The sequence below is a fragment of the Rhinopithecus roxellana genome, chromosome 21 (genome assembly GCF_007565055.1).
Source record: "Rhinopithecus roxellana isolate Shanxi Qingling chromosome 21, ASM756505v1, whole genome shotgun sequence".
Taxonomy (NCBI): domain Eukaryota; kingdom Metazoa; phylum Chordata; class Mammalia; order Primates; family Cercopithecidae; genus Rhinopithecus; species Rhinopithecus roxellana.
The window spans coordinates 44,525,756-44,553,269 of NC_044569.1; the positions used below are offsets into that span (position 1 = coordinate 44,525,756).

Consider the following 27,514-nt stretch of genomic DNA (forward strand, 5'->3'; position numbering starts at 1 on the left):
GAACCGAGATCACGCCACTGCACTCCAGCCCAGGCAACAGTGCAAGACTCCATCTCAAAAAAACAATAAAATAAAATAAAGAAAATAAATTTGATCCCTCAGTATTATTTAGGCCCATTTATTTTACAGGGACATTTTCATCAAAAATAGTATCCCTAACTTCTTTGAATGTTTGTGCCCCCTCCAAAATTCATGTTGAAATTTAAACCTCAATGCAAATATTTTAATAATCTTTTAAAAGATGATTAGACCACGAGGGCTCTACCATCATGAAGAGACTAGTCCTTATAAAAGGGCTAGAGAGAACAGCTAGCTCCTCTTTTTTGTCCTACCATTTCTTCCACCACGTGAGGACACAGCGTTCATACCCTCTGGAAGATGCAGCAACAAGGCCTCATCTTGGAAGCAGAGACCAGCCCTCACTAGACATCAAACCTGCTTAATCTCAGACTTCCCAGGCTCCAGAACCATGAGCAATACATTTCTATCCTTTATAAATTACACAGTGCAGGTATTTTGTTATAGCAGCAGAAACAGACAAAGAAAGAAACTTCTGCCCTTATTTTATTTTCTATCCCAAGCATGTTATAAAAGGCTCATCACATAGTAAGTGCTCAATAAATACTTATGAACTGCATAGAAAAATATGCTCTAAAGATGAGGGAGTGCTTCAATACATATGTGATTAAAATGCCTTATTCCTTTCTATCTTTACTCTTTCTTGGTAGCATTCATCAGCTCTCCATCAAAGCAGTTGCCTAAAGCAGCTCAGCTCATATCCTTGGAATAGAGTTTCATTCGGCTGCACCAGCATGATGACAATATCCCCAAAGATGTTCATGCTGGCTTTTGCTCTAATTCAGCTTAGCAAACCAACTGCTTTCACGTTTAGTAGGGTATATAACCAAATTAGGCGATTAAACCCAAATCAGATCTACTTAGGGAACCTCTTTCTCCCAGACTAGTTGACAGTGCTGCCTGAAAACCAAACATTACTATGACACTTTATTATCCCCTTTCCTACACTCCCTTACATCTATCTATGAGAAGTTAGCTTTCTACGTAATTTCTCATGAAGCAGATAAATTTTCTAGATGTTTGGTTATACCAACTGAAGAAGCCTGAATCATAATGTTTGCTCAAAAGAAAAGAGAAAATAAGAGAGCCAACAGAAGCTTCTTAGGGAAATTACACTTATGATATATCACTGTTTAACCCAAGCAACTAGTAAGCTATGTCCTTCACCTTCAGTTGAACTTTGGAAGACACTTACGTATTTTTTCAGGTAACAGATTTTTAATGTGATTAACTTAAGTAAATAAACAGACTATCTTCAGGTCTAGATTATCTGGCCTTTAAAAAATCATGTCTATTAATTTAGCTCATAATTAACTTTTTTGTTTTGAGCAAAACTGAACAATTTTGTTCAGGGAGATGAAATCTGTGAAAGTTGTTTTTAGTGAATTCTCCTTAAAGATTTTTCCACCAGACTACCAGTTCCTTGAGAGTTAGGATCATTTCTGACTTGCTTTTTTATCCTCATTTACCAGCATAGTGCCTAGACTGCTGCTGTCCTACAGAACTTTCTGAAATAATGGAAATGGTCTCTGTGATCTCCAATACAGTAGCCAGTAATCATATATGAATTTGTGAGATATGGCTCGTAAGACAGATAAGTTGAATTTTTGATTTTTAATTCTATTTAAATTTTAAGTGCTACTAAGCAGTTGGAATGGGGCTATTGTGACTGAGAAACTGAATTTTAAATTTTATTTTATTTCAATATTTTTAAATTTAAATAGACAAATGTGGCTTGTCATTACTGTACTGGTAACTGTAGGTCTAGAACTTAGCACAAAATAAATATTTTTAAATGAATGAAGAAAGAGCACAGTGACTCACATTTGCTTTGAAGTTTTCTAGGGGTGATTATACAACCCATCATCTCAAGCCTGCCTCTAATCTTTCCACTAATATATGTCATTATAAAAGACATCATACCTAGCCTAATTGACCATTAAATCCAAATGAATTCCTTAAGCCTTTGGTCACAGAGGATACTAAACCGTAAGTTTTTAACATTCCCCATCTCCTATTTATAATATCCGAAAACATTTTTTTTTACATCAAGAGACTTTTTAAATAATGTATTTGTATGCTACCAAAAAAGATGTTATCCCAGTGCTTATCTTTACTTCTTTCCATTATTTATGTCTAGCCATGTACGGGATCAGACAACTGAACTGTTGTCGAGCTGACAGATTTGCCATAGTGGTCATCCCAAATATTTATTCAAATCTCAGTGCAGTGCAGTTAATAGTTGTAAATCAAGTGACAAAAGTAATGAGCTAGACAGAGCTGTGGTCAACTTAGTTTGCTTAATTTATGGAACCGTCCTTAAATAAATATAACTGATATTTTATATCTTTCCCAAACCAGATTCTACCAGCATCAACCAAGCAATGACAGCCAAGTGTCACGTAACAATGTTTTGATCAGCAACAGACCACATATACCAAGGTGGTCCCATAAGAATATAATGAAGTTGAAAAATTTCTATCGCCTAGTGACATCTTGCCATCATATCACTGTAATGCAATGCATTACCTTTTCTATGTTTAGATATGCTCAGATGTACAAATATCTGCCACTGTGTTACAATTGCCTACAGTATTCAGTACCATCACACGCTGTACAGGTTTGCAGCCTAGGAGTGATAGGCCACACCATATAGCCCAGGTGTGTAGTAGGCTCTACCATCTAGGTGTGTGTAAGACACTATGATGTTCTCAGAAAAATGAAACCAATTAATGATACAATTCTTGGAATATATATCCTTCCTTAACTGACACATGGCTTTATTTATAAAATGGCAATGCTGTGATACATTTTATGGGATCATGTAGCACTGTCTGTTTATAAGACTTCAAAATTGAGACAGGCCAATCTATAACAGCCTGCCAAATGTTAAGGAGAGGTTAATTAGGGAGAGAGTAACAGAGTATGTAAACGTGCTGACTATATAGTGATCAAGCTAGTTCTAAACTATAAATGAGGTATTATATTAGCCTTATTTACCCAAGTGATTACCCTAGTGAGTATCCCACTTTGTTTGTAAATGTAGAGCAGTTGAAATTATGTACTTATTTGATCCCGTTGAATCAGGCAGCTTTTCTCTTTTTTTTAAATTGAGATGTCAGGCAAGACACAGTGGCTGCCCATGTGTTATCATATTTCATTTTTGCAACTTAGGAAGAGGAGGAATAAATGATACTCCCATTTATAGTTCAGGAAACTGAGGTCTCAATGATTGACAAACTTGCTCTAGGGTACAGGTAATAATATTCAGAGACATTATTTGAACTTCTCTGTTCTCTTCCTAACAACCATACAAGTAGAGCCCTATTACAATGTTTAAAATCTCATGAAGGAAGAAAGAAGCAAACACGGCTATTCCTCTAGATAATATATTCTAAAGTCACTCAACTTGGTGGGTTGCTTTCACTCGTCTTTTTAGTGTAAAGAATATAATAGATTAAGAATATTACTTACAACTCTTAAATATAAAAGAGTTTTGTAGATTATTGAATTGTGGTCTTGCAAATAGGCTTCTGATTCTAACTCAAGCCCTCAAGCCAGTATGTGGTCCATTTTAACATCCTTTATGATTAAACTGCCTTAACAGGATCTTAAAGGACTGCAAATAATAATTCAAAAAATCTCCACATGTGGTATGAAAAGATTAGACAAGTCTTAAGCAGACAGGGACTTAAATCCTGGCTGACAATACGGTAGAGAAATTATACACCATAAAGGCAGGGAGAATGAGCAAGGGTTTAGCAAAAGAAAGATATCATCAGGGGACACAAACCTTCATATAAATCAAGCCTTTCTATTTCGAGCGATTATTTCATAAACTGGATCTTGGGCTGCTGATCTCTTTAAATGATTACCACAAAATGTATGCACTTTTAGAAACAGTTACTGGCTGATTTATATTTCAGACATATTTTCCATCAGTTTTATTCTTTGCGAATATGGTTTGCATAATAGAGCTGATGTTTTCAAATAATATGAAAAACTTGAAATTCAATTTGTATACAAGCTATGTAATTTTAGTGTACAATTACCACATCATATTTGGAAAAACATTGATAAAAGCAGCAACCAAACACATACTCACCTGAGACCCATTTTCAAAAGATAAGATCATTTTGTCAGAAAAGAGATATTGATGAAAACGTTTTCTTTAACCTGATCTTGCCTCTAAATTCTGATAATCTAGTGAAGTAATAAAATCAGCCCTCACATTTTCTCTTAAGGACAGAAAGATGGGCTTATAACAAAGAGGGAAGGATGGTGGGAAGGAGGATGGGAGGAAGGAAGGGGAAAGAAAAGGAACGGAAAGGAGCCATAGGATCTCTGGTATATTCCATCTTCTTCAGTAATTGGTGTCTTACTGAGCGGTCTTGGAGAAGATGAAGTAAGTGCTCCTTATCCTAGAAATACTTTCAAATTGCCAAAATGGCATTTTATGTTACCAACAGAAGATAAAATACACATGCAATGCCTATCACTTATGATAATATTATTTATTTATTCTAATGTCTGTAAGAAAGACGTCAAGTGAGTTTAGCAGTACTCAATATACATGAATTGAAGGAATTGGCTAACTCTTTTACACATGTAAAGGATATTCTGAATATCTTGTTTATGCAGGTTACTTTATTCCTAACTACTTGTCTACTCAGTAAGGGATGAATTATCCAGTGGCAATGTTCAATGAAACAGAATCAAGTCATAGTGCAAATAAACAGTGATCTGCGAAGGAAATTATTCTTATTTCATATATTGGTAAGAAAATAGGTAATTTAATAGAATGATGCTGTTACTAAAGGCCAAAATATGGTTAGCATTCTAAGGCTGTTATTGCTGCCATTAATGAAAAAAATTCATGGCTGCATCATGTTTCTAAAGCAGAAAGATTCTTCATTTTCATTTCTTGGAGAATATAATTTATATGTGACAACAATACCAACAATCAACATGTTTTATTCAATTATGCTTTTGTTATTGTGTACCTTATCATTTACGCTAATAGTTAAGCAAAGTAAATGCTTATAGAGACTTGGGTCCAGTGAGGTCCCCTGCACACATATTTCACACTGCTTTCTGAATGGGAAGGAATGTGTGATATATAAAGCATAGAGGTGGCTGTCATTGTAACTGGATTACAAGACTGATTGGAGGAGGTGTATGCAGTACGATTTGGGCATAAGAAATTAACTAGGTAATATGTTGCAGCCATCACAGGTCACGGGCCCACGAGCAAATCTGTGACTCAGATTGTTTGTATTCCATTTACCAACTTCTTATAAGTTCCCCTACTTGAGTTGTTTTGTTATTGTTACATATTTAAAATATTTGCTTCCCCCCAAATCTACTGAGATCCATAAATACTGCTGCTTTATTATTCACGTATGCTTTTCTAACATGCCTCATGCAGCCTGGAACAGTGTTAGAAATATAATAAATGTTCATTAAACATACTTCTGAATTGAGTTATGTCATTGGTTGTGTTTTACAAAGTTAAGGCCATATGTGTGATACAATCATTATTCTTTTTAACTTAATTATATTAAAATAGCAGAATATATTGTATCATTGTATCATAGTTTTTTTATTTTTTTTTTTAATTTTTTATGGAATGAGTGTTGTTAGCCAGCGTCAAAAAGGAAAACACTTTACCTTGGCTTGGGAATGTTGGTGTTTAAAACAAAAATTTAAAATGCTGAAAATTGCTTTTTTGAGTTGAATGCTTAGAAACAATAGTATTGATCAAAGAAAAAAAAATGCTCATTCTTACAAAGCAAGGTTAACCAACCAGGATTTTTATCAGAAGTATAATGTAATCATGATTAGTCAGCTCTGAAAAGTACAGTATAACAATTGTATGATAATTTATAACTAGGAAATGAAAAATTCAGTTAATTCACAGAGATTTGATCTTTTGAAAATGAGCATGCTTTTAAAGTTAGTTCCAATATTAGAAAATTTACCAAGAGTTTCTTTAAGTTTTTAAACTGCTGACCTATCTACCACATGGCATATACACATATATAGAGTGTGATATATAGAGAGAGCTTAATTTGTTTTTAATCAAAAATACAAAATGATCATAAATGTTATTGATTTTACATAGATGATCTATGAAGTCAGTAAAGCAATTGAAGACTCAAATGTTGGGCTGGGCGCGGTGGCTCATGCCTGTAATCCTAGCACATCGGGAGGCTGAGGTGGGGGCATCATTTGAGGTCAGGAGTTCAAGACCAGTCTGGCCAACATGGTGAAAGCTCGTCTCTACTACAAATACAAAAATTAGCTGGGAATCGCTTGAATCGCTTGAACCCGGGAGGCGGAGGTTACAATGAGCTGAGATTGTGCCACTGCACTCCAGCCTGGACAACACAGTGACACTCTGTCCCAAAAATAAAAAAAAGAAGACTGAAATGTTATGTTAATATAGACATTATGAAGGGGAAATTTGCACTGTCTAGTGATTTAACTCAGTACAGCAACAAAAAATTGTCCAGAAGAGAAACCTGGGAGCAAGACCAGCTCCATGGGCAGCAAAGAGGGAAGCTGTGCAAGGCCTCATGTTCTGCTGTAGGCATCCCATAATCTTCACAATTTTTAACAATATTCCACTGTGGTTTTACTTTGCAAACAGAAATTATTTGGATCCTACAAATTATTATGATGCCCGGGGGCCTGCATTTCCAAATAACTGTCCGGAACCTCAACATGACTATGCTTTTGAAGTTGCTGAGCTTTTATTTCTGTGAGGCAAAATTTGTACCATTGTACAGCTTAGCCCTCTTCCCTCCCTTCAATTCATACTTTATTCTGATTTGTTATCATCTTGTGTCTGTAGCCCTGGCCAAATGAAATAAAGGATGGAGATTCTGTCAAAAGTGCACTCAGACTGTATCTCCTGTTCTCTCTTCTTCGACATGCTGATTTAAACCACCCACAATTACCAGTTAAAGTATTTCCAATCTCTACTTCACCTTATTCCCAAAATACAAGAGGTGATTTTGAAGTTAAATACAGTTTCATGTAAAATGAAAAGGAAAACAAAATATCATTATAAATTTATTTATATCAAAAGGAAATAGGTGCAGTTAGATGTTTAACATAAGGCAGCTTGTTAACAAGTAGCCATGCAATTCATTTTGATTTTAAATTCCAATTTTTTAAAATGTGAAACAAAACAAATTTGGCGAATGGCTCATCAGCAACTAATCTTGTCAAAAAACATTCGAAATGCACAAGTAAAAACAAAATTTTGTCAAGTACAGAAATAGTTTTCAATATGTAATTTTGGAGCTCTTCCTTTATCAAAGTTGAAATCATTAAATTATATGTTGGTCAAAGAACATTCAGCTGCTTTACTTCGTGGAAAAAAAAAAAATAGCTAAATCTAGTGATTCAAGGTAGAGGAGAGTGAGATTATCCAAAAGAGATTATCATATTTCTCAAGTCTCAATTTGCTTTTAGTAGCTTTTTCAGTGCATACCGGTGCGTGTTTACACTTTTAAATTAGTCCCTGGATTTAGAAGTTGTATGCTATTGTTCTTTTACCTTTGATGTTACACTCTTTACAAACTCAAAAAATCTGAAAATTCAACAGAGGAGGCTGAAGCCCAACGATGATGATACAATACTGTTAGGCAAAGTAAATCACTTTCTTAGGAAATGAATATGTAGACTGCATAGCTAGATTAGGCCTTTATAGAGGTTAATTTGCCATTACGGTACATGGCCTAAGTGAAGAGGCCATTCTATTTACAAGTCGTCTTACTTTTAAAAGTTCTTGAGTTATATAGGTTACTTAAAAGAAAAAAAAAATTCTTCTATTTTTATCACCTCGCAAAGGTATCAAGGATACTGCAGAGGAAAATAAACACTTTCTAAATTGTGGCCTGTTCCTTTTCATACTCACACTCAGGCTGTGTGGCCACCTTGATGGGTTGAGAACTCTCTCCTGGTCCCCATTCATTGTAAGCCACAACTCGAAAGGTGTACATGGCTTCTGGCTTCAGGTTTCCCACGGTGAGCTGAAGGGACCCAGGCTGTGTTGTATTCAACGCTCGTTCCCTGAGAAATCAAAGTTGCAGAGAAAGATTATTCCAAAAAGAATACTTCCTTCCAAAATTTGTATCTGATGTGCAAGAGTAGTGAGGTGAACCAAAGGGTTGCTCAATCATCTAATGTAGACTCTAGGACATAATTCAAGACCTCAGGCTTTCTACAGAAAATAAGCTAATTGGAAGGACCTACAGATAAATGTTACAAGAATTCTGAGGAGTTTAAGCTTATGTCATTCTCCATGAAACTTGCAAACTAAAGTCTTTTTGCTTGACACTTTACAATTTGGAATTCAAAACCCATATAAAACAAAGAGCTATTAAAATAAGGAGAAACATCTGGAATGTAGACAGGAAGATGGGTTTTGTAAACATCCGGCTAATGACAGAAATCAAGGTTTCAATTATTCCACAAATCGGTCTTTGTCAGTATTGCCAACAAATGCATTTGTGCATTTTGTCTCATTGTATGAAAGGAAAACGCAGATGCTAAGTGTTCTATGTATGGAGCCTGAGTCCCTGTGGTTACTTTAAGTGCCATTAGTGAAAGGAAGTAGATTCCTTCCTGTGTGAACAGAAACTGTAACATATGCCTATTTGTTTTGCTCTTCAAGCCACATCTATATGTGTTCAGTATCAATACATTTATCAACTAAAAACTTCCTCAATGTTGCAAACTAATGAATTAATCTACTGATCACGGTTGCATTTATAGTGCATATTAAGAGATGACAAACCCTTTGGATATGGATGCTGACATTTTAGAAATGATAACTATTGAAGTATTATTTAAAGACACACACAATTCTAGAGCTTCTGAACATTCTAGATGTCCTCATTGGACATTTAGCTGATTTAACTGAGTGAAGAAGTGACTTCCTCTAAGCTTCTCAACTGTTTCTCAAGGTTTCTATATCTAGATAATATCTCTTGCTTCTCAGTGGAATTATATGTACACTTTAATTTTGCCATTCAGATACGTTTTGGTTTTGGACATAGTTAAAATGAAATATCTTTTTCTGCCAGGGAAAATTAGATTTTCAAAAAGTAAAAGTTCTAAGTGCATGAATGATGATTCCTAGGCATATCTACACTCTTAATATAACTGATGGCAGAGACTGGCTGGCTTATCCTCAAACCCGAAATTTCTTCTTCATGTACTAAACCGTATTTCCTGGCTTCTCTGAAGTCTAGTTGAGGCCATGTGACTGAGTCGCAGCAAGAGATTGAGTGTATGTGATGTGATGTGTGCTGATTCCAGGCCTGGCCTAAAATAAACTGCACATGGGTAATTCACCATGTTCTCTTCCTTCACCTGTTGTCTTGAGGTAGGGAAGAATGATGACCTTAGAAGCCATATGGGGGATGATGGAACAATCAAAATTTGTAATAATTCTAGAGAAGAGCTGGGAAAAGAACTGCCTGACAGTCAGTAACATCCCTTCCATACCTTCTAGAGTCAGAAATAGTTTTGAGCCATTATATATTTTAGGGATTATTTGTTATAGGGGTTAGCATTATTTTATCTAGCACTGCTAGTATTTTAAAATACGCACCCTGAGTGGTTGCCAGGAGCTAAGTGATGGGAGAATGGGATGTTAGTGTTTAATAGGTAAATAATTTTAATTGGAGATAATGAAAAATTCTGTGGACAGATGGTGGTGATGGTAGCACAACAAGGCACATGCACTAATATCATACAACTGTACACTTACAAATAGTTAAAATTGTAAAATGAAAGACATGTGTTACCACAATAGAGAAAAAGCACCCTGTATGAATCTGGATATAGCCTGAGGTTTAGGTATTCTTTTAGAAGTGCAGTGTGAAGTTTCTGGAAGGATGAATTCTGACTTCTAGAAGAGTAGGGGTCTGGATGAGATTAAACAGTAATCTAAAGTAGGTAAGCCTAAGAAATATGGAACAATGCTCCCATTTGCCACATACCACACTGCTATATTCTACCAAATTAAGATCATTTAGGTCAGCAAGTTGCTTTTTAAAAGCAAATCCTCATAAAAGAATTGTATGCCTTGCTGTATATAGCTTACAGAGATTGAGCACATGGAGATAGGGAATTTTGCTTATTTTTTTTTTAGCAGAAGAATTTTTATACACAGTGCCTCAGGTAGCTTACTGATACAGATAGGGTGGTTTCGTTATCATTGTTTTACACATAGACATTGAGATTTAGAAAAGCAACATGATTTATTCAAAGCCTTCACAGTTAGTGGGTATCACACTTAAGAATGAAATCTGGAATTTCATCCTCTAAATCTAGTAATGATATCATTCAACAATAGTGGAAAAATAAGGAACTTCTTTGGATCATGGGAACTTTGGGTAAAAGACATGAGGGAAAAAGGGACAATGAGCCCTCAGAGACTGCTGAGAGGATGAATTTGTCTATCATTTGCTATGAATCATTTCATAGCATCTTTTCTAGACCTTCAAGCAACATTGTTATCAAAGGTCAGATTTGCCTGTCAAACACCTTGGGTATCTATAAGGAAGGACAGCTTTCATAATTGACTTTATTCTTACAAGTACTAAATAAATTGGATGAAATAACTGTGTTCCAAGTCATGCTAGCCATAACCCTTTCAACAGGTACTCTTCTGTACTTTAATTTTATTTTTTAAATTATTTCATTATTTTAGATTCTGGGGTACTTGTGAAAATTTGTTACATGGGTATATTGTGTGATGCTGAGGTTTGAGGTATGATTGATCCTGTCACGACCAGGTAGTAAGTATAGTATGCAACAGTTTTTCAATCCTTGCCCTCCTCCTTCCCTCCCTCCTATCTGACAGTCCCATATCTACTGTTGCCATCTATATGTCCCTGAGTACTCAATGTTAAGCTCCTACTTATAAGTGAGAACATGTAGTATGTGGTTTTCTGTTCCTGCATTAATTTATTTAGGATTATGGCCTCCAACTGCATCCATGTTGTTGCAAAGGAAGTAACTTCGTTCCTTTTTATGGCTGCACAGTATTCCATGGTGTATATGTATCACATTTTCTTTATCCAGAATATATTAGTGCATGCTTGTTTTTGGTAGAATTATTTAATTTATTTTGGATATATACCAGTTAATGGGATTGCTGGGCTAAATTGTGGATTTAAGTTCTTTCAAAAATCTCCTAATTGCTTTCCATAGTGCCTAAAGTAATAAATTTATATTTCTCCCAATAGTGTATAAGCGTTCCCTTTTCTCTGCAGCCTTGCCAGCATCTATTGTTTTATTTTATTTTATTTTTTTAGTAACAGCCATTCTGACTGATGTGGAATGATATCTCATTTTGGTTTTGATTTGCATTTCTGATGATTAGTGATGCTGAGCACTTTTTTCATATGTTTGTTGGCTGTTTGTGTGTCTTCTTTTGAGAAATATCTGTTTATGTCTTTTGCTGAACAGGTATACTTTAAAGGAAAGAGAGGCAGGAAAATTTGGACATGTCCAGGTAAAAATGTTCAAGATCATGAAATGAAAATATCACTTACATATAAAAAGGATGTTGGACTTCATAATGGGGAAGATTTAATAATCTTCATGAGCCTTCAAAAAGTATCCAAAATTAATAATTCATAAAAAAATTATAAACATATTCATTGACATGGACAATTCTTACTTTCTCAGTCTTAAAGTATAAATAAAGCATCTTTAGAAAATGCTTCCATGGTATTGATCTGTAAAATGGAACTCAGGCAAATGCACTGTGCTTACTATGTAAATACACCTCCAAGACAACTCTATGGTTCAACCTCTAATCACTTGCCAGTTCTGCCCTGGGTTGACCATTGGTTTCTACAATGCAGGTTCTTAGTGGTTTTAAAGCATGGTTTTATCTAACCATTTCAATTTTATGTGCCACTTTCCAGAAATATGCTTATATCAAAGGGAATTTGCATCTACACACTATGTAGGCCAGGCATGGTGGCTCATGCCTGTAGTCCTGGCACTTTGGGAGGCCAAGGCGGGCAGATCACTTGAGGCCAGGAGTTCGAGACCAGCTTGGCCAATGTGATGAAACACTCTTTTTAGAAAAAATACAAAAATTATTAAGGCATGGTAGCATGAACCTGTAATTCTAGCTATTCGGTTGGCTGAGGCACGAGAATCGCTAGAGCCGAGAGGCAGAAGTTGCCATGAGCTGAGATCATGCCATTACACTCCAGCCTGGGTAACAGAGTAAGACCTCGTCTTAAAATAAATAAATAAATAAATAAATAAAACAAAAAAACCTATGTAGACTACAGAGTAAGTAGTTCAGGACTGGGGCAAGTCAGGCGGGCTGTTTCTGGCCTTCACATTAAACTTTCTGAGCCCCAGATTTCTCAAGTACAACATACATGCTATAAAAATGTTTGTATCACAATATCTGAAAGAATTAAATGAAATGCTGTAGGTCAAACATCTAAAACAAAATACATGGCACCTGATATGTCATAACGGCAGTCACTGCTATTATTTTATAATAACAAAATACCACCACAACTTCATAAGAAATAAATCCTACTGCATCCAAGAAGGGGACTTTTCAACAAAGTATTTAAAACCAGGAATATGAGGACATAAATTAATGAGAGGTATAATCATATAGAAAAAACTATACAGATAAGTTTCACTGACCTTGGGGCCTGCCCACCCCCCAAAAAAAACCTTTTTTGATATTTTCTATCTTACTAATTTTGTTTGCAAAGATAAAGTCAAAACAAAAAGAGTGAGCATAACTACAGACATTGAACAAGTTCCAATAACGAAAATAATCATTTTTAAAGGGCTGGAAACTTTGCTCTCTGAGGGACACTGAGAAGAAATATGAGTTCCCTGAGTTCCACAGTACAGCTCGATAGTCTTATGGTATCTGATGTCCCCACTGGTGGCTGAGTGTCTGCTACCAAACTGCTGTGTGGCTTCCCTGGGTTTTACTGGGGTGACATCAAATTGCTAGCGTTATACAAAAGCATATTGAGAAAGTGGCATTTTCTGCCATGTTGTCTTTCACAGACTTGTTCAGTTCTAGCCCCAAGGATTCCTACGAAGTTTTTAATCACCCTTCCCAGGCTTTAATAGCTGTAAACAAAGCATGGCAAACCATTTCCCAACAAGTAAGTAACATCTGAATTTGGAAGGGCAGTTTATTATGTGGGATTTCTCTGGTTCCACTACAGGCCAACATTAACCACCTAAAGTAAATTTTCCATGAAGCAGTAATTAAGAGTTTCCACACTCCTCTGTAAATGGGTAGATAAGCACAGTGGGTTCTGAAGAAAAGAGAACAGTGAATATGACAAGTTTACCCAATCTTTGGGTAAACTTGGATTGCTCTGCCTCTCACTGCGTTAACAACCCCTGCGAAAACAGCAGGGACCCCAAGCCTCCTCCGTCTCAGTGATGTTCTGTCCTATGAATCTGAAGACATAATTACCTGAAAATATGCAACACTCAGAGTCATGATCTATAACACCAGACAGATTTTCAGACAAAGCTTCTTTACTTCATTCCTTTCACCCTAAGTTGGCAGTGTCGGGGAGTTAAGTCAAATTCAGGATAAGTGGCTTGAAGTAAAGGAATCAAGTCACTTGTGCCTGCCTGAATCCATTCACTGTAAATTTACTCAATGAAAATTCACATACAGCATCAAATATATAAAGTCTGACTCCTCATGCTAAAAAGTGTGTAGACAACTTATCCACTTTGACTTTTACAAGGAGGCTATAAGAAGAGTTAGTTAATAAGAAACATTTATTTTTCATGAATTTTAATTTTAAGAACTTGGAGTTACCTAGTTAGTGTCTTGGAAAATAACTGTTTCTATTCTAAAAGCATATCCTTTGACCCACTAACAATAATGTTCCTGCTTTACTCAGATCAGTCCCTGTTGTAACTCTTAAGCACTGACATCTTTTGAAGCATGAAGTCAAGCATGGCAACATGGGATGTACCACTGTGCAATTTACATTGAGACCTAATTCTGGGTAGAGTATATTCTCCTGTGCCTAGAACTGGTCCCTGCTTTAGTTGGCACTTAAATGTATTGCATTATAATAATAGCTTTTTCTAGTGTTTTGCCATTAGTCGTCTCAGTTTTTGCTATCATCTATTGACAAAGATACCCTTGTAACACACATAACCTGTCAACTCCATGCCCACAACCTTGTGCTAGCTGCCATTCTAGGTTAATATGATCTCACCTCCATGGAACAAGGTTCAAAGACCTTCACGATGCGGCCCAAAGCTTTGCACAGTCATCTGTGATGATCCATGCTGCCCCAGAACCCCTATGTCCACGCCAGCTTCTCTGCCTTTTCTTATTTTGCTTTTCCTTTTTTTTTTTTTTTTTTCATTTCTTTTTCTTTTATCAAAGTTCTGGGATACATGTGCAGAATGTACAGGTTTGTTACATAGGTATACACGTGCCATGGTGGTTTGCTGCACGCATCAACCCACCGTCTACATTTGGTTTTTCTCCTAATACTATCCCTCCCTTAGCCCCCTGCCCCCAGACAGACCCCAGTGTGTGATGTTTCCCTCCCTGTGTCCATGTGCTCTCACTGTTCAACTCCCAGTTATGAGTAAGAACATGTGGTGTTTGGTCTTCTGTTCTTGTATTAGTTTGCTGAGAATGATGGTTTCCAGCTTCATCCATGTCCCTGCAAAGGACATGAACTCATCCTTTTTTTATGGCTGCATAGTATTCCGTGGTGTATATGTGCCACATTTTCTTTATCCAGTCTATCATTGATGGACATTTGGGTTGGTTCTAATTCTTTGCTATTGTGAACAGTGCTGCAATAAACATATATGTGCATGTGTCTTTATAGTAGAATGATTTATAATCCTTTGGGTATATACCCAGTAATGGGATTGCTGGGTCAAATGTTATTTCTGGTTCTAGATCCTTGAGGAATCGCCACACTGTCTTCCACAATGGCTGAACTAATTTACACTCCCACCAACAGTGTAAAAGTATTCCTATTTCTCCATATCCTCTCCAGCGTCTGTTGTTTCCTGACTTTTAAATGATCGCCATGCTAACTGGTGTGAGATGGTATCTCATTGTGGTTTTGATTTGCATTTCTCTAATGACCAGTATGATGAGCCTGGAGTTACCTTCTCTTGACTCACACTTCCAACTCTGTTTGGCAAAAACTTGTTTCAAATGAAACCCAATTGGAAACCAATTCAAAAGAAATGTTTACCTGAAACTTCCTACCCTTATATCTTCGAACCCAGTACCATTAAATGGTCTCTTTTGTGTTTTCGTTGCTTTTGGTTTATACATCTAGTATATTACGTATCACATTGTATTAATGGACATGCATGTTTCTTTGACTTGATTGTAAATTATTTAAAAAGAGAAACCATATTCCATTTATATTTTATTCACACAGCATATAGATTCACTGAGCATAAAATATGACTATGTTGCTGTGGCTCATAATTTTTAAAATAAATGTGAAATTAAAAGAGAATAATTACAGAAGATCTCCACATAATGTGACCTTAGAAATGTCTAGAAAATTGGATTCTATTCTATGTTCCATCCCCATTTATTTCAGTCATCTTTGGCATGTCACTTCACCTTCCTGGGTCTTGATTTCACTATTTGAAAACTGAGAGAGTGGGATCTACTCAAAGAAACCTCACTACTCTAAGACTTCTCATTAGGAATAGAAAATAGAAAATGTCCTATATCCATGTGTGTTTGTGTTAACTGAATTCACTTCTATTTTTACATTTCAGAAGTAGAGTTTACAGATTAAACATGATTCTGCATCTTAGTGGATCATTTGTAGCAAGTCTCTAACATGCATTTTTAGTAAATACATATTATCTTGCCTGAGTGCCTCAGAGTGTTAACATTTAGTTACAACTTGTGAGTTGAGCAACAAATGCTGCCTTGAGGTGTCAAATACTTAATTAGTTGCTTCAGGAGGAAGAGTTACATTAACATTCCTTTGTAGAGAAGGAGTTACGTTATTCTTAGTGGAAAGATTTTTAGCATCTCCGTTTTATCTCTTCTACTTTCATTCCTTATTTCTTTAGTGAATGCCAGAATGTTATAACAATTAAAAGATTTCAAAAATGAAATATGGTGTTTAACGAAATAGGACTCAAAGTGATAGCAGAGTGATAAAAGTGATAACCACTCAAATGTCACATTCCTTTTTACCCTAAAACCATAGGTTTGGAAATCAATGCTATCTTAGAAAATTTTCAAGATGTTTCACTGCCAGATAAAGCATAATGAAGACTGGAACACTGCCAGATAAAGCATAATGAAGACTGGAAATGGGTCTTCTTGGTTAGAGGTGTTTCCACTAAGTTTTGGTTAAATTTTCTTTTTTTTCTCAAATTGTTGAAAAGGATAAATCTAGGAATGAGCTTTTTAAAAAGGTGCTTTCCTATAATCTCTGCTTCAACATCAATACACAAGTGAGACTAGTTACATAACAAATAGCTACTGCAACTGCAAATAAAAAGCTATATTTTGGGAGTTGGGATAAAACAGATTTTGATTTCAAATTCTTAGTTTGTTTAGTTTCAGCCTCTATCCCCATGATAAATGTGACTGAGTTCTGGGTTCTCTTCTCATTCTGTTTTTTTGGGATGGACCATCTTGCCCTTCTCTAGCTGTAGTGAGCATCCATATGCTGACACATTCCTGATAAATATCTCTGTCCCAATCTTCTCTGAGTTCCAGATTCCTATTTCCAAGGTCCTTCTCGACATTCCCATTTGAATGTTGTAAAGGTATGTAAAGCACAACTTGTCTAAAACTGAATTTATGATTTTCATTTCAAATATGGACCTTTTCCAGCATCCTAATCTCAGCAAATTACACAATCTACACTGGAATATGCCAGAAACCAAGTGACTGTCCTTGACAACCCCTTCTCCCTCACCATTCATGTGCAATGCATCATCCAGTCCTGTCAGTTTTGCCCCGTAAATATCTACAAAGTTCTCTCCACTGCTTCATCTCCACTGACATACCCTTAGACCAAGCTACCACAATCTTTTGTTGGCACTTCTGCAATAGCCTGCTAAATGGCTCTGGCACCCACCTGGCTGACCTCTGCTCTAGTTTCCACTTTCTAGTCACGGTCATCTTTTCAAAATGCAGATCTGATTATGACACAGACATCATGCACACATTTCATAAATGCTCTCCCAGAAGCATGTTCCTTTCCACTAAAGCTCTTAACTCAGTGTGTGGTTATACATTTATCAGTAAGATGAACCTTTCATGATGAACTGCTTCCAGAGAATCTGCTGGTTTCTCTTCTATTTTCAATATGCTGCTGGACATGGACATATAGTCAACTCACATTCAACATTTGTTCATTTATATATGACGTTTGTGGATGGCATGTTTCATTTTTGAATATGCATTAAGTCCACTGGAGAAATAAAATCACGATTCTCTCATTCAATGAATTAAAAACATTTTGAGGTACAGGGCCATGATTTTATATTTTACAGAGAAGTAGAGTGGGGCTCTAAGAAGAAGGCTAACTTTGCCAAGCTTTAAGCCAGGGCCAGAATGTCATGCTTATGATTATGAGTCTTGTTCTCTTTCTATCACTATATGCTCCCTCATGGATAACAAGCTCCATCAGCTGCAGAGTCCTCAACTCTGAAGAGTGGGAAAAGAATATGTAAACACCACGTTGAAAATGTAATATACCATGAATTCTAAAAGGAATCCTCCATGTCAATCATAAAAAGCTGGTTTCTAATCCTGAACAGTGAGCAGAGGTTTTCTGAGACAGCATAAAGCAATGTGAAGCATATATATGTTGCTGCAAGCTGGAACACCTAGTTCAGCCTTTGTCCTGCCATAAAACAGTGTGTGACCTTGAGCAAGTCAGGGGCTATCTTGGAGGCTTCTCTGCTTCATTTGCAAAATGGAGATACCGGTACCTTATCTGCCTACCTCACAGTGTTATTGTGAGGATTAAATTGAGTGATGCTCATAAAAAGTGTTTTAATTCTCTCATCTGCACTCCCACTGTACTTTATATGGAGCTTTTTCAGAAAACGTCTTTCACTTTGTATGGCACAGTGAAGAGATCACTGGACTAGAAACCTGGCATTGAAATCCCAGTTCTAATATTTACTATTTGTGTGGTTTCTTAGCAATATTTTTCAGTCTTTCTGAACAGAGAAAGGCATACTCATTTGTGAAATGGAGATCATCATAAATACCTTATCTGAGGATCAAATGGGTGAATGTTTGTGAAAGTAATAAAGTTTTCTCTAAATAAGAGCTAAGAAACACCCTTGTATTTCAGTTATTTTAATTTCAAGCACATATGATGATTTGCGCATGGCACTAGCTAATAAGAATAAAATGTTTTGGGTGCACCATACAAACGGCAAGTGTTTCAGGTGCTTTTATTTAACTTCATTTAATACTCATCACAACCTTACACATCAGATACTATTACTATTCCACGTAAGAAAACAAAGTCACTAGTAATTGGCCCAAAGCCACACAGATGGTAAAATACCAAGCCAGGATTTGAACCCAGGTGGTTCAAGTCCACAGCCACATAGCCTTAACATTTTGGCTATACTGTGTTACACTTCATAGGTCATTCTAGTTACACATGAGAAGTATAATGTGATATATATATATATATATATATATATATATATCACAAACTTAGCCAGGTGTGGCGGCAGGCACCTGTAGTCCTAGCTACTCAGGAGGCTGAGGTGGGAGGATCCATTGAGCCCAGGAGTTTGAGGCTGCAAGTGAACTATGATGACACTACTGCACTCTATCCTGAGCAACATAGCAAGACCTCACCTCTCAAAAGAAATACAATAAAAACTCACTAGTGTGTTTTATTACCGGTAAATGTATAATGTAAATCAACTTAGCCATTAAGTCAAAAATTATTGCAAAGAAACATATAAAAGAATTGCATGTCATAATTCTATAAATTCTATAAATCTCAAGAACATTTAGTTCTCTGCCAGGTTAATCCACCAAGGAAGCAAGATGAAAATGGGATTGAGAGTGCCTGCTTTGGACTATGGGCTGTACTAAATTCTAGTTCTACCACTTACTAGCTGTATAATGGAGGTATAAACTTCTTCTTTAAGTCTCATCTTGGTAAACATACTTTATGTAAGATGTTTAGCCTGGAATCTGGCATAGTAAATGCCCAATAAATGCTTGCTGTTACTGTTGATGATAAAACTGTGGCCTTGGGCATGAGACTTTCCTCTGAGCATTGGTCTCTGAATGTTTAGGTAGCAGGAAGTTAGACTATGATCTCAAAGATCACTTTTTATTCCTAATGATTTTTAGGTACTAAGAGGGGATACCTAGATATCTATGAAGCAATTACTTCACTGCGAATTCTACCTTTCATGTTTTGGAATATATGCTGCTCTTTAACTTATGAAATAAAACACCCCAAGGGGTTGGATAAAAAGATGTGAATTATGGCACTTGCATTATCTACACCATTAACCAGTCAGAAAGATTCGTGATGATCTGAGTTAGAATAACTTTCCTGACAAAGTTATTGCTAATCTGAGAGAAATGTTAAATTCAATACCTTTTAGAAAGTTATTGTGTCAAGCAGCTAAATAAACCTACATGAACAAACAAACATCAGAGCTAACTGCTCAGAGACAGTGGCATATTTTATGGCTCTAGTTGAGAGTCAGAAAAATCAAAATAAATGGAGATAATAGAATAAAATTTTAATATCAACTTTTTTGGAATTAAAGTTTTTATTTAACTGTAGTCAGCTTATTCATCCTCCTCAGTAACACAATTTATTTTATTTGGTAAGAAAAAAACTCTCAAAAATATCATATCTCTCTGCCACCTCTACCATATCAGTTCTGATCAGTGTATGTTTACATGGGGCATGATACTGGACACTTAAGCATGAAATTATGAATATGATGTAGTCTCAATCATCAGGAAAAGAAATACACATGTACTCAACCAAACATCAAACTTGATTAAAGGTGGCAAAGGCCATAACGGTAATGTAATCAAAATGAAGGGGTGAGATAAAGGCGAAATTGGTGAATTCTGAGTTGGAGGACTATAGAGAGTTCCACACAGTAATTAACATTTCAGTTAAGGCATCAAGTCGAAAAATAGCTCAGTAGATAAAGAAGATAAAAGCAGCCTTGCCCATAGGAAGATTACATTGTGGTGAGGAGAAAGGGGATTAGGGAAACAAAATTTGTATGTAGAAGGTAATAAAGGCTATGGAGAAAAATAACAATAAGAAGTGCATAGGGAGTGCCAAGGATCAGGAAAGACTTCCATGAGAATGTGACATTGCAGCAAAGATTTGGTAGAAATTAGGGAATGATCCATGTGGATCTCTGAGGAGAAGAACATCCTAGGCAGACTGAAGAGCAAGCGTAAGGATCTCAAAAGAGGAGGATTCTTGGATATTTAGGAAACATAAGGAAAGTACTATGTGATGAGGTTAGAGAGGTAACAAGAGACAAGAACAAGAACTTCTACTAATTCTGTGAATGAGACAGTCATCACAGGATTTTGAAGCAGAAGAATGACATACTCTAACTTACGTTTTAAAAGGTTTCCTCCAACTGCTATGGTAAGACTAGACTAAGGGGATTACTGCAGTAGTTCCAACGAGACTTGGTTGTACTTAAGGAGGGGGTAAGAAGTGGTAAGACTCAGTATACGTTTTGTTTCTGTTTTTATTTTTTTATTTTTTATTTTATTTTTTTCTGAGACAGAGTCTTGCTTTGTCACCCAGGCTGGAGTGCAGCGGCACGATCTCGGCTCACTGCCACCTCCACCTCCCAGGTTCAAACAATTCCCCTGCCTCAGCATCCTAAGTAGCCAGGATTACAGGTGCATGCCACCACACCCAGCTGATTTTTGTGTGTTCAGTGAAAACGGGGTTTCACCATGTTGACCAGGCTGGTCTCGAACTCTTGACCTCACATGATCCACCTGCCTCGGCCTCCCAAAGTGCTGGAATTACAGGCATGAGCCACCGTGCCTGGCCAGGTTTTGTTTTTATTTCTTTATTGATTTTAATTGTTTATCATGAAAATTTAAACAATATAAAATTAGGCAGAATAATATGATGAATCGCTTTATTCCCATTACTCAGCTCAGAATATAAAATCATAGCCAGTCTTCCAGTATTATTTTATAACAAAATCTGGTATATTATTTCATGGATTCAAGATATATTTTGATGGTACTGCCAAGACTTGATGATGGATTTCTTAATAAGAATTAAGAATTAATTTGGGAGGCCGAGACGGGCGGATCACAAGGTCAGGAGATCGAGACCATCCTGGCGACACAGTGAAACCCCGTCTCTACTAAAAATACAAAAATCTAGCCGGGCGAGGTGGCGGGCGCCTGTAGTCCCAGCTACTTGGGAGGCTGAGGCAGGAGAATGGTGGGAACCCAGGAGGCGGAGCTTGCAGTGAGCTGAGATCCGGCCACTGCACTCCAGCCTGGGAGACAGAGCAAGACTCCGCCTCAAAAAAAAAAAAAAAAAAGAATTAAGAATTAATTAAGAGCTAAGAAATATTCCAATGATTTTGGCCTGATTAATGAGAAATATGAAGATTTCAAAGGTGGGGGGAACTCTGGAATGATAAACTATTTGGTGAGGAGGCATTGGGGTTGAAGGATAACAGGTGTTTGGTTTTGTTCATAAGTCTTAGATGCCCATGGGACATTGACGTTGATAAATCAAGTAGGAAAATGTGTATATGAATATGGATTGCAGGTAAAAAAGTTAGGACTAGAGATACAAATTTGGAATACATCAACATGTTCACAGAATATAAAGTCAAGAAGTGGATTAAGGGCTTGAGTCCTGAAGCAATTTGATATGTACAGATCAGAGAAACTGGGAGTAAAAAGTAAAATGAGCCTGAAAATGAGCAGCCAGAGTAGAATGAGGAGAGCATGTGCAATAGAAAACTGAGTGAAGAATGAGTCTCACCAAAGGAGAAAGGATCAAATGTGACAAAATTTGCTGATTGCTCAAGTAATATGGAGACTAGTGACTACTGGGTTAGCAACAGGAGGTTATTGGTGAACTTTGATAAGAGCAGTTGCTATTACATTCTAGGGACAAAATCATTATTGGAATATGATGTAAGATATTGGAGTGAAGTTAGGCAATTCAAGGAATGTTCCTATGAAAGAGAACAGAGCATGGAATGGTAAAGGAAAGAAAAGTGAGATTGAAGCAGAATTTGTTGCAATGGAAGATCCAACTACATGCTGACGTGCTGATAGACGTAATTCACCTTAGGGGGAAAAACTGATGATACAGAAGAGAGAAAGAATTGCTGAAGATTTGTTCTTTTATAAGAAAAAATGGGATCTTGTGCACAAGCGAAGGTTTGGCTTTAAAGAGTACAGGCAGTTGTTTTATGGAAATTTGAGGAAAGACAGATTATATGCTTAAAGACACATTTGGGTGAAAAATGATGTCACATATGAAAGCATGTAGAATTCCCCTTCTTATATTACATGAAATTAAAATCAAGGTCATCTAAGAGTGGGGGAAAGGGCGCAGTTTTGGAGATTTGAGAAGAGAGAAAAAGGCATGAAATATCATTAGTAGTGTATGTGAGAGAAGCTGTCTGATAAATGTAGTATAATAGCCAGTAGCATTAATGGGCAACATGAGATTAGTCACTATGAATTTAAAGTAAGACGAATCATCCCAGTTATACCTTTTCCTCAAGCTATATTCAGCTACAAGAGCACAAGTAAAGAGTAGGTAGAAAGTTACATTTACTTGAGTTGGTTTTTGCTAAGCAAGTAATATGAAATGAGAGTAGCAGGCAAAACGTTGATGCAAGTCAGCAAGTATTTAATTGCTGTGTTTACTGGCTATGGAATTGTAGCTATGGAATAAGTGAAGACAAACAGGAAAGATAAGGGATAGGATGAACGGATTGCAGGTCTCTGTGAAATCAAAGTTTCGTTGTATTCAGAGTTCTAAATAAAGGATAGTAAGACAAAAGTCTGGAGAGTGAGGCAAGAATATGATAGGAAACTCAGATCATGAGAGGTTGCAGTGATTGGTGTTGTCAAAGTTCATGGTATAACCATGGGAGTGAGTAGCCAAGGGGGTATATTGATGCTTAGAATTGAAAGATAAGAACAAGTTCAATAGAAGAAGAAAGGATAAAACTGTATGATAAGCAGGCCTGTAAACAATTATGAAAATAAATGTTTCACTCAAACAGAAATTTCAACAATTTCTCCTTCCCCTTCTCCTTCCCTTTCTTTTCCTCATCCTCCTTCTTCCTATTGAGCCTTAATTTCAGCTTCTTTTCCATATTGTCTCAGAGCTCACACTATTCTGAGCCCTTCCATTCTGCCTGTGTGGAGGGACTGCCCTGAATTCTTTGCCTGAATTCCCTCAGTTCTCATAGCAATGCTAACAGGTAGAATTTATCTTCCTTTTATTCCTTTTAGCAAAAAAGTATTATTCATATTTAATACATTATTAAACACAGAAACATCACAATTTGATAAATAGGACCATTTTCAAATCTAGCTCTTGTGACTTGAGTGAAAATTTTTTAACCATTACAGATTATAGAAACCACACTTTTACATATATCCATACAGATAGATATAGATAAGGATAGACTGGGGCTAGACTTCCATTGAAAGAAGTTGGAAGTTCCATGTACATGTGTTTGTACAGTAATTTTATTGTATTTAAGAACAGTCACACTTTGGGTCAGTGGAGTGAGTGATCAAAACTGTATTTCAAAAAGATAACTACAAACAGTGAGGAAGATGGATTGGCAGGTGAGGAGCGATTCCCAGAGATCAGGTAAAGATGTTGAAAATAACAGAATAAAGGAAGCATGGCTGAGCTGTGGCCAAGGTAAAGCTGACAAGAATTCATGAGGAATGGCAGTGTTGGGAGGCAGCAGTCAGTAAAACATGGCATGAATTTTTTGCTTGGTCAACGAGGATGGAAGATACCAACATAAACTAAGAAAAGAAAGGAAAAATATACATAAGGAGAAGACAGTGAGTATGTTTTGGGCAGGTTGAATTTGAGGTGCCTCCTGGAAATCCATGTAAAAACATGAAGATGATTGGGCAAGAATCATTGCTTCCAGTTTTCACAGCTGCACACACTGAAATCCAAGGAACTTAGGAGGCATCATAAGATCACAAATAGTTGCAGAAATAACACTAAAACAAATGCCTGTTTCTTCACAGTAATGAATAATCTTAGTATAAGGCAATATAGGTAAGTCTGTGTCTTCACCATTTTTTCTTTTTTTGATAGGGCATCTTTGTTGCCCAGGCTGGAGTGCAGTGCCAAAATCTTGGCTCACTTCAACCTCCACTTCCCATGTTCAAGCAATTCTCCTGCCTCATCCTCCCGAGTAGCTACGATGACAGGTGCACACCACCACGCTCATCTACTTTTTTTGTATTTTTAGAAGAGACAGGGTTTCACCATGTTGGTCAGGCTGGCCTTGAACTCCTGAACTCTGGTGATCCACCCAACTTAGTCTCCCAAAGTGCTGGGATTACAAGTGTGTCAACAACAATGCTTTTTAAAAATGCACATCTCCAATGGGAAATGAGTGGAGGACATAATAGAGATTTCACAGTCTCTCCAAAGTTCCTGCCCAAGATCTCCTCCTGCCATTACCCAATGGTATTGACTTAAAGAGATGACAGATTAAGCTGAATTTTATTGGTAGCATCACCTACCTGTTGTCACCTTCTCTGGAGAAAAAGACCGTGAAGGTTTGAACGTTCCCTTTAGCTTCTGCAGGTGGGCGCCAGCTGAGACGGACGAACCGGCTGGAAACCAAGACAGGGACCACATCTCTGGGAGCTGAAGGGAGGACACTGGAGCTTGGGATAGCTAAGGAGAAAGAAGAGGAGGCTATCAGAGGTGTCGGTGCCATAGGTAAGAATTCGGTAGGAGGCATATCCAACCTATTAGCAAGCATCTCCATGTTATAGTCACCTTGATTCTAAAGGAAGGAAGAAAACCAAGGGAATGCACACATTAAATGGAATAAAAGGTATATTCATTTTTCTTGGGTTTTAAAGTGTGGCTAATGACATGTATATGATTCCACTGCTTATATGTCCAATTTCTATTACCCATGGGATCTATGACAATAAGGGAAAAAATGTCTGCTCAGGCAAGAAAAAGGGAGAGAAATTTGGCAATGTGAATTTTTAACAAGCACTTGAGTTCTAGAAAGACCTTACTTCAGAACTGTGGATAACATGATTCAATATTGTAAAAGGATTACACTTCTCATGACATTAACTGATAATAGAAAATGTCTTTGGTAAGAGACAAATTATTTTAAGTAATTAATATTTCCCTGAATTGTTTCTGGAATGAAGCAGAGGTTGAATAAGCAAGAATATGGATAAATGAATAAATGAATAAACTCATGCATCTATATTTGAAGTAAAAGACAGTATTACATTTCAGAAGATAAACTCAAGATATACTAAATAGAAATCTAAATTTACAGTGACTATTTGTCAAAGATAACCTATTGGCATTTTGAAGAGTTCTAAGAAGAACTAACAGGGCCACAATCTCCAGGATTTAACACGGTTGGGGGCAGTTATCACTGTAGAAAAAAAATGTGATCATATAGTTTTAATACACAGTAAGTTCACATGATTTCAAACCTCTGCCTCCAGGTTCAAGTGATTCTCCTGCCTCAGGCTCTGCAGTAGCTGGGATTACAGGCACATGCCCCCATGCCTGGCTAATTTTTGTATTTTTAGTAAAGACGGGGTTTTGACATGTTGGCCAGGCTGTGTTGAACTCCTGACCTCAAGTGACCCACCTCGGCCTCACAAAGTACTGGGATTACAGGCATGAGCCACCATGCCTGGCCCCAAGGTGATTCTTTAAAGTATTCATTTCATAGTTAAAATATGTTTCATAGGACAAAAGACACAGACCAAGTAGGTGTACATACACTGACATTGAGTTTAGTAAAGTCCTAATTTGGAAGTTAAGCCAATGGAGACCTCAACATTCTATTACATAGCCATGGACTTACCTGTATTCATAAATGCTTCAGGTAACCAAAAAGTTATCACAAAACCTTATTCCTGTCAGTATCTGTCTACATGTCTACACTGTTCTGATACAATTTTTCTGCGTCAGCCTCCCAAGTAGATGGGATTAAAGGCACACACCACCACACCTGGCTAATTTTTGTATTTTTGGTAGAGACAGGGTTTCACTGTGTTGGCCAGGCTGGTCTTGATCTCCTGACCTCAGATGATCCACCTGTCTTGGCCTTCCAAAGTACTGGGATTACTGGCATGAACCACCTCTCTCAGCCTGTTCAGAAACAATTTGAAGTAGTTTATTCATTTATTTTTTAAGACCATAGAAAATTAAGAGCAGAAATGAAAAGTTGATGAAAGTTAACAAAAAGTAGAAGCAATTTTCATGGACTTGTTTGTAGGAACAACTCTGAATTATCCTCAGTTAAAAAACTGCCTTTTCACATATTGGGAGAATTAGTAATATGTAAGAGAGGTTTGTCTATTATATATGTGCATGTGTATTTTGTAGTGTGTGTCTACTTGGGTGTGTGTGAATTCGTAATTCATCTTTTTTCTTCATGTTTGTCAAAGTTCTCAAGTCTAGGGAATGTGTGTTTCATCTTGACAGATGATCTCTAGTCACAAATCACAGGTATCCATTTGCAGATGTGAAATCTTCAAACTGGCTTTTGTAGTCCATTTCCCCTAGTCTTTATCAAAGTCAGTCTTCATTTTTGCATTCATTTTGTATAGGGACTGGCTGAGTGGTATTACTGCGATGAGTTAAACTTCTGCTAGCTAGAAAAAATCATCTGGGGAGTGGAAATACCCCGCTTCCTAATGGTTCCAGAAACCTTATCAATTTACAATTCTTACTAGTTATACAGAGAAAGAGAGGTTTTAAAGAATGGCAAAAACACAAAAGTATTTGAAACTATTTCTGACTCCAGATTCTTTGACTATTTCTTTGTAGATAAAATTTCACCTTGCTCTCTGGATCAGTACAGTATTTGAAATAAATGGAAGAGTGGCAGTGAGTTAGTCAATCTCTTATAGCAGAGTGGTGAGGGAGGGGAAAAGATTGATGCCTGCGGATGGAGTATCTCTCTCAAAAATATGGGTGATATTAAGCTTCTTGACAAAAACCTTTACTTCCACACATCACAGGCAGCTCAGACTAACACACTGGAGTGAATTTATTCTCTCCCTCCCCCTCAGCCTGCTTCTCCCCCTGCGTGATATTCAAGTTGTCCTCTCAGCTGCCCAGCCCAGAAACCC

The 27,514-nt window shown here is 36.9% G+C and overlaps 1 protein-coding gene across 1 annotated transcript in view; it reads right to left on the reverse strand.

The window, feature by feature from the left end:
* DCC (DCC netrin 1 receptor) overlaps positions 1-27,514 on the reverse strand; it is a 1,242,672-nt gene that overhangs the window by 360,772 nt on the left and 854,386 nt on the right. The window contains exons 8-9 of the mRNA XM_030926166.1: positions 24,911-25,067; positions 8,006-8,160 (exon numbers count right to left, since the gene is read on the reverse strand). Coding sequence (XP_030782026.1) covers positions 8,006-8,160; positions 24,911-25,067 — 312 coding nt within the window. The remainder of the gene's footprint in view (positions 1-8,005; positions 8,161-24,910; positions 25,068-27,514) is intronic.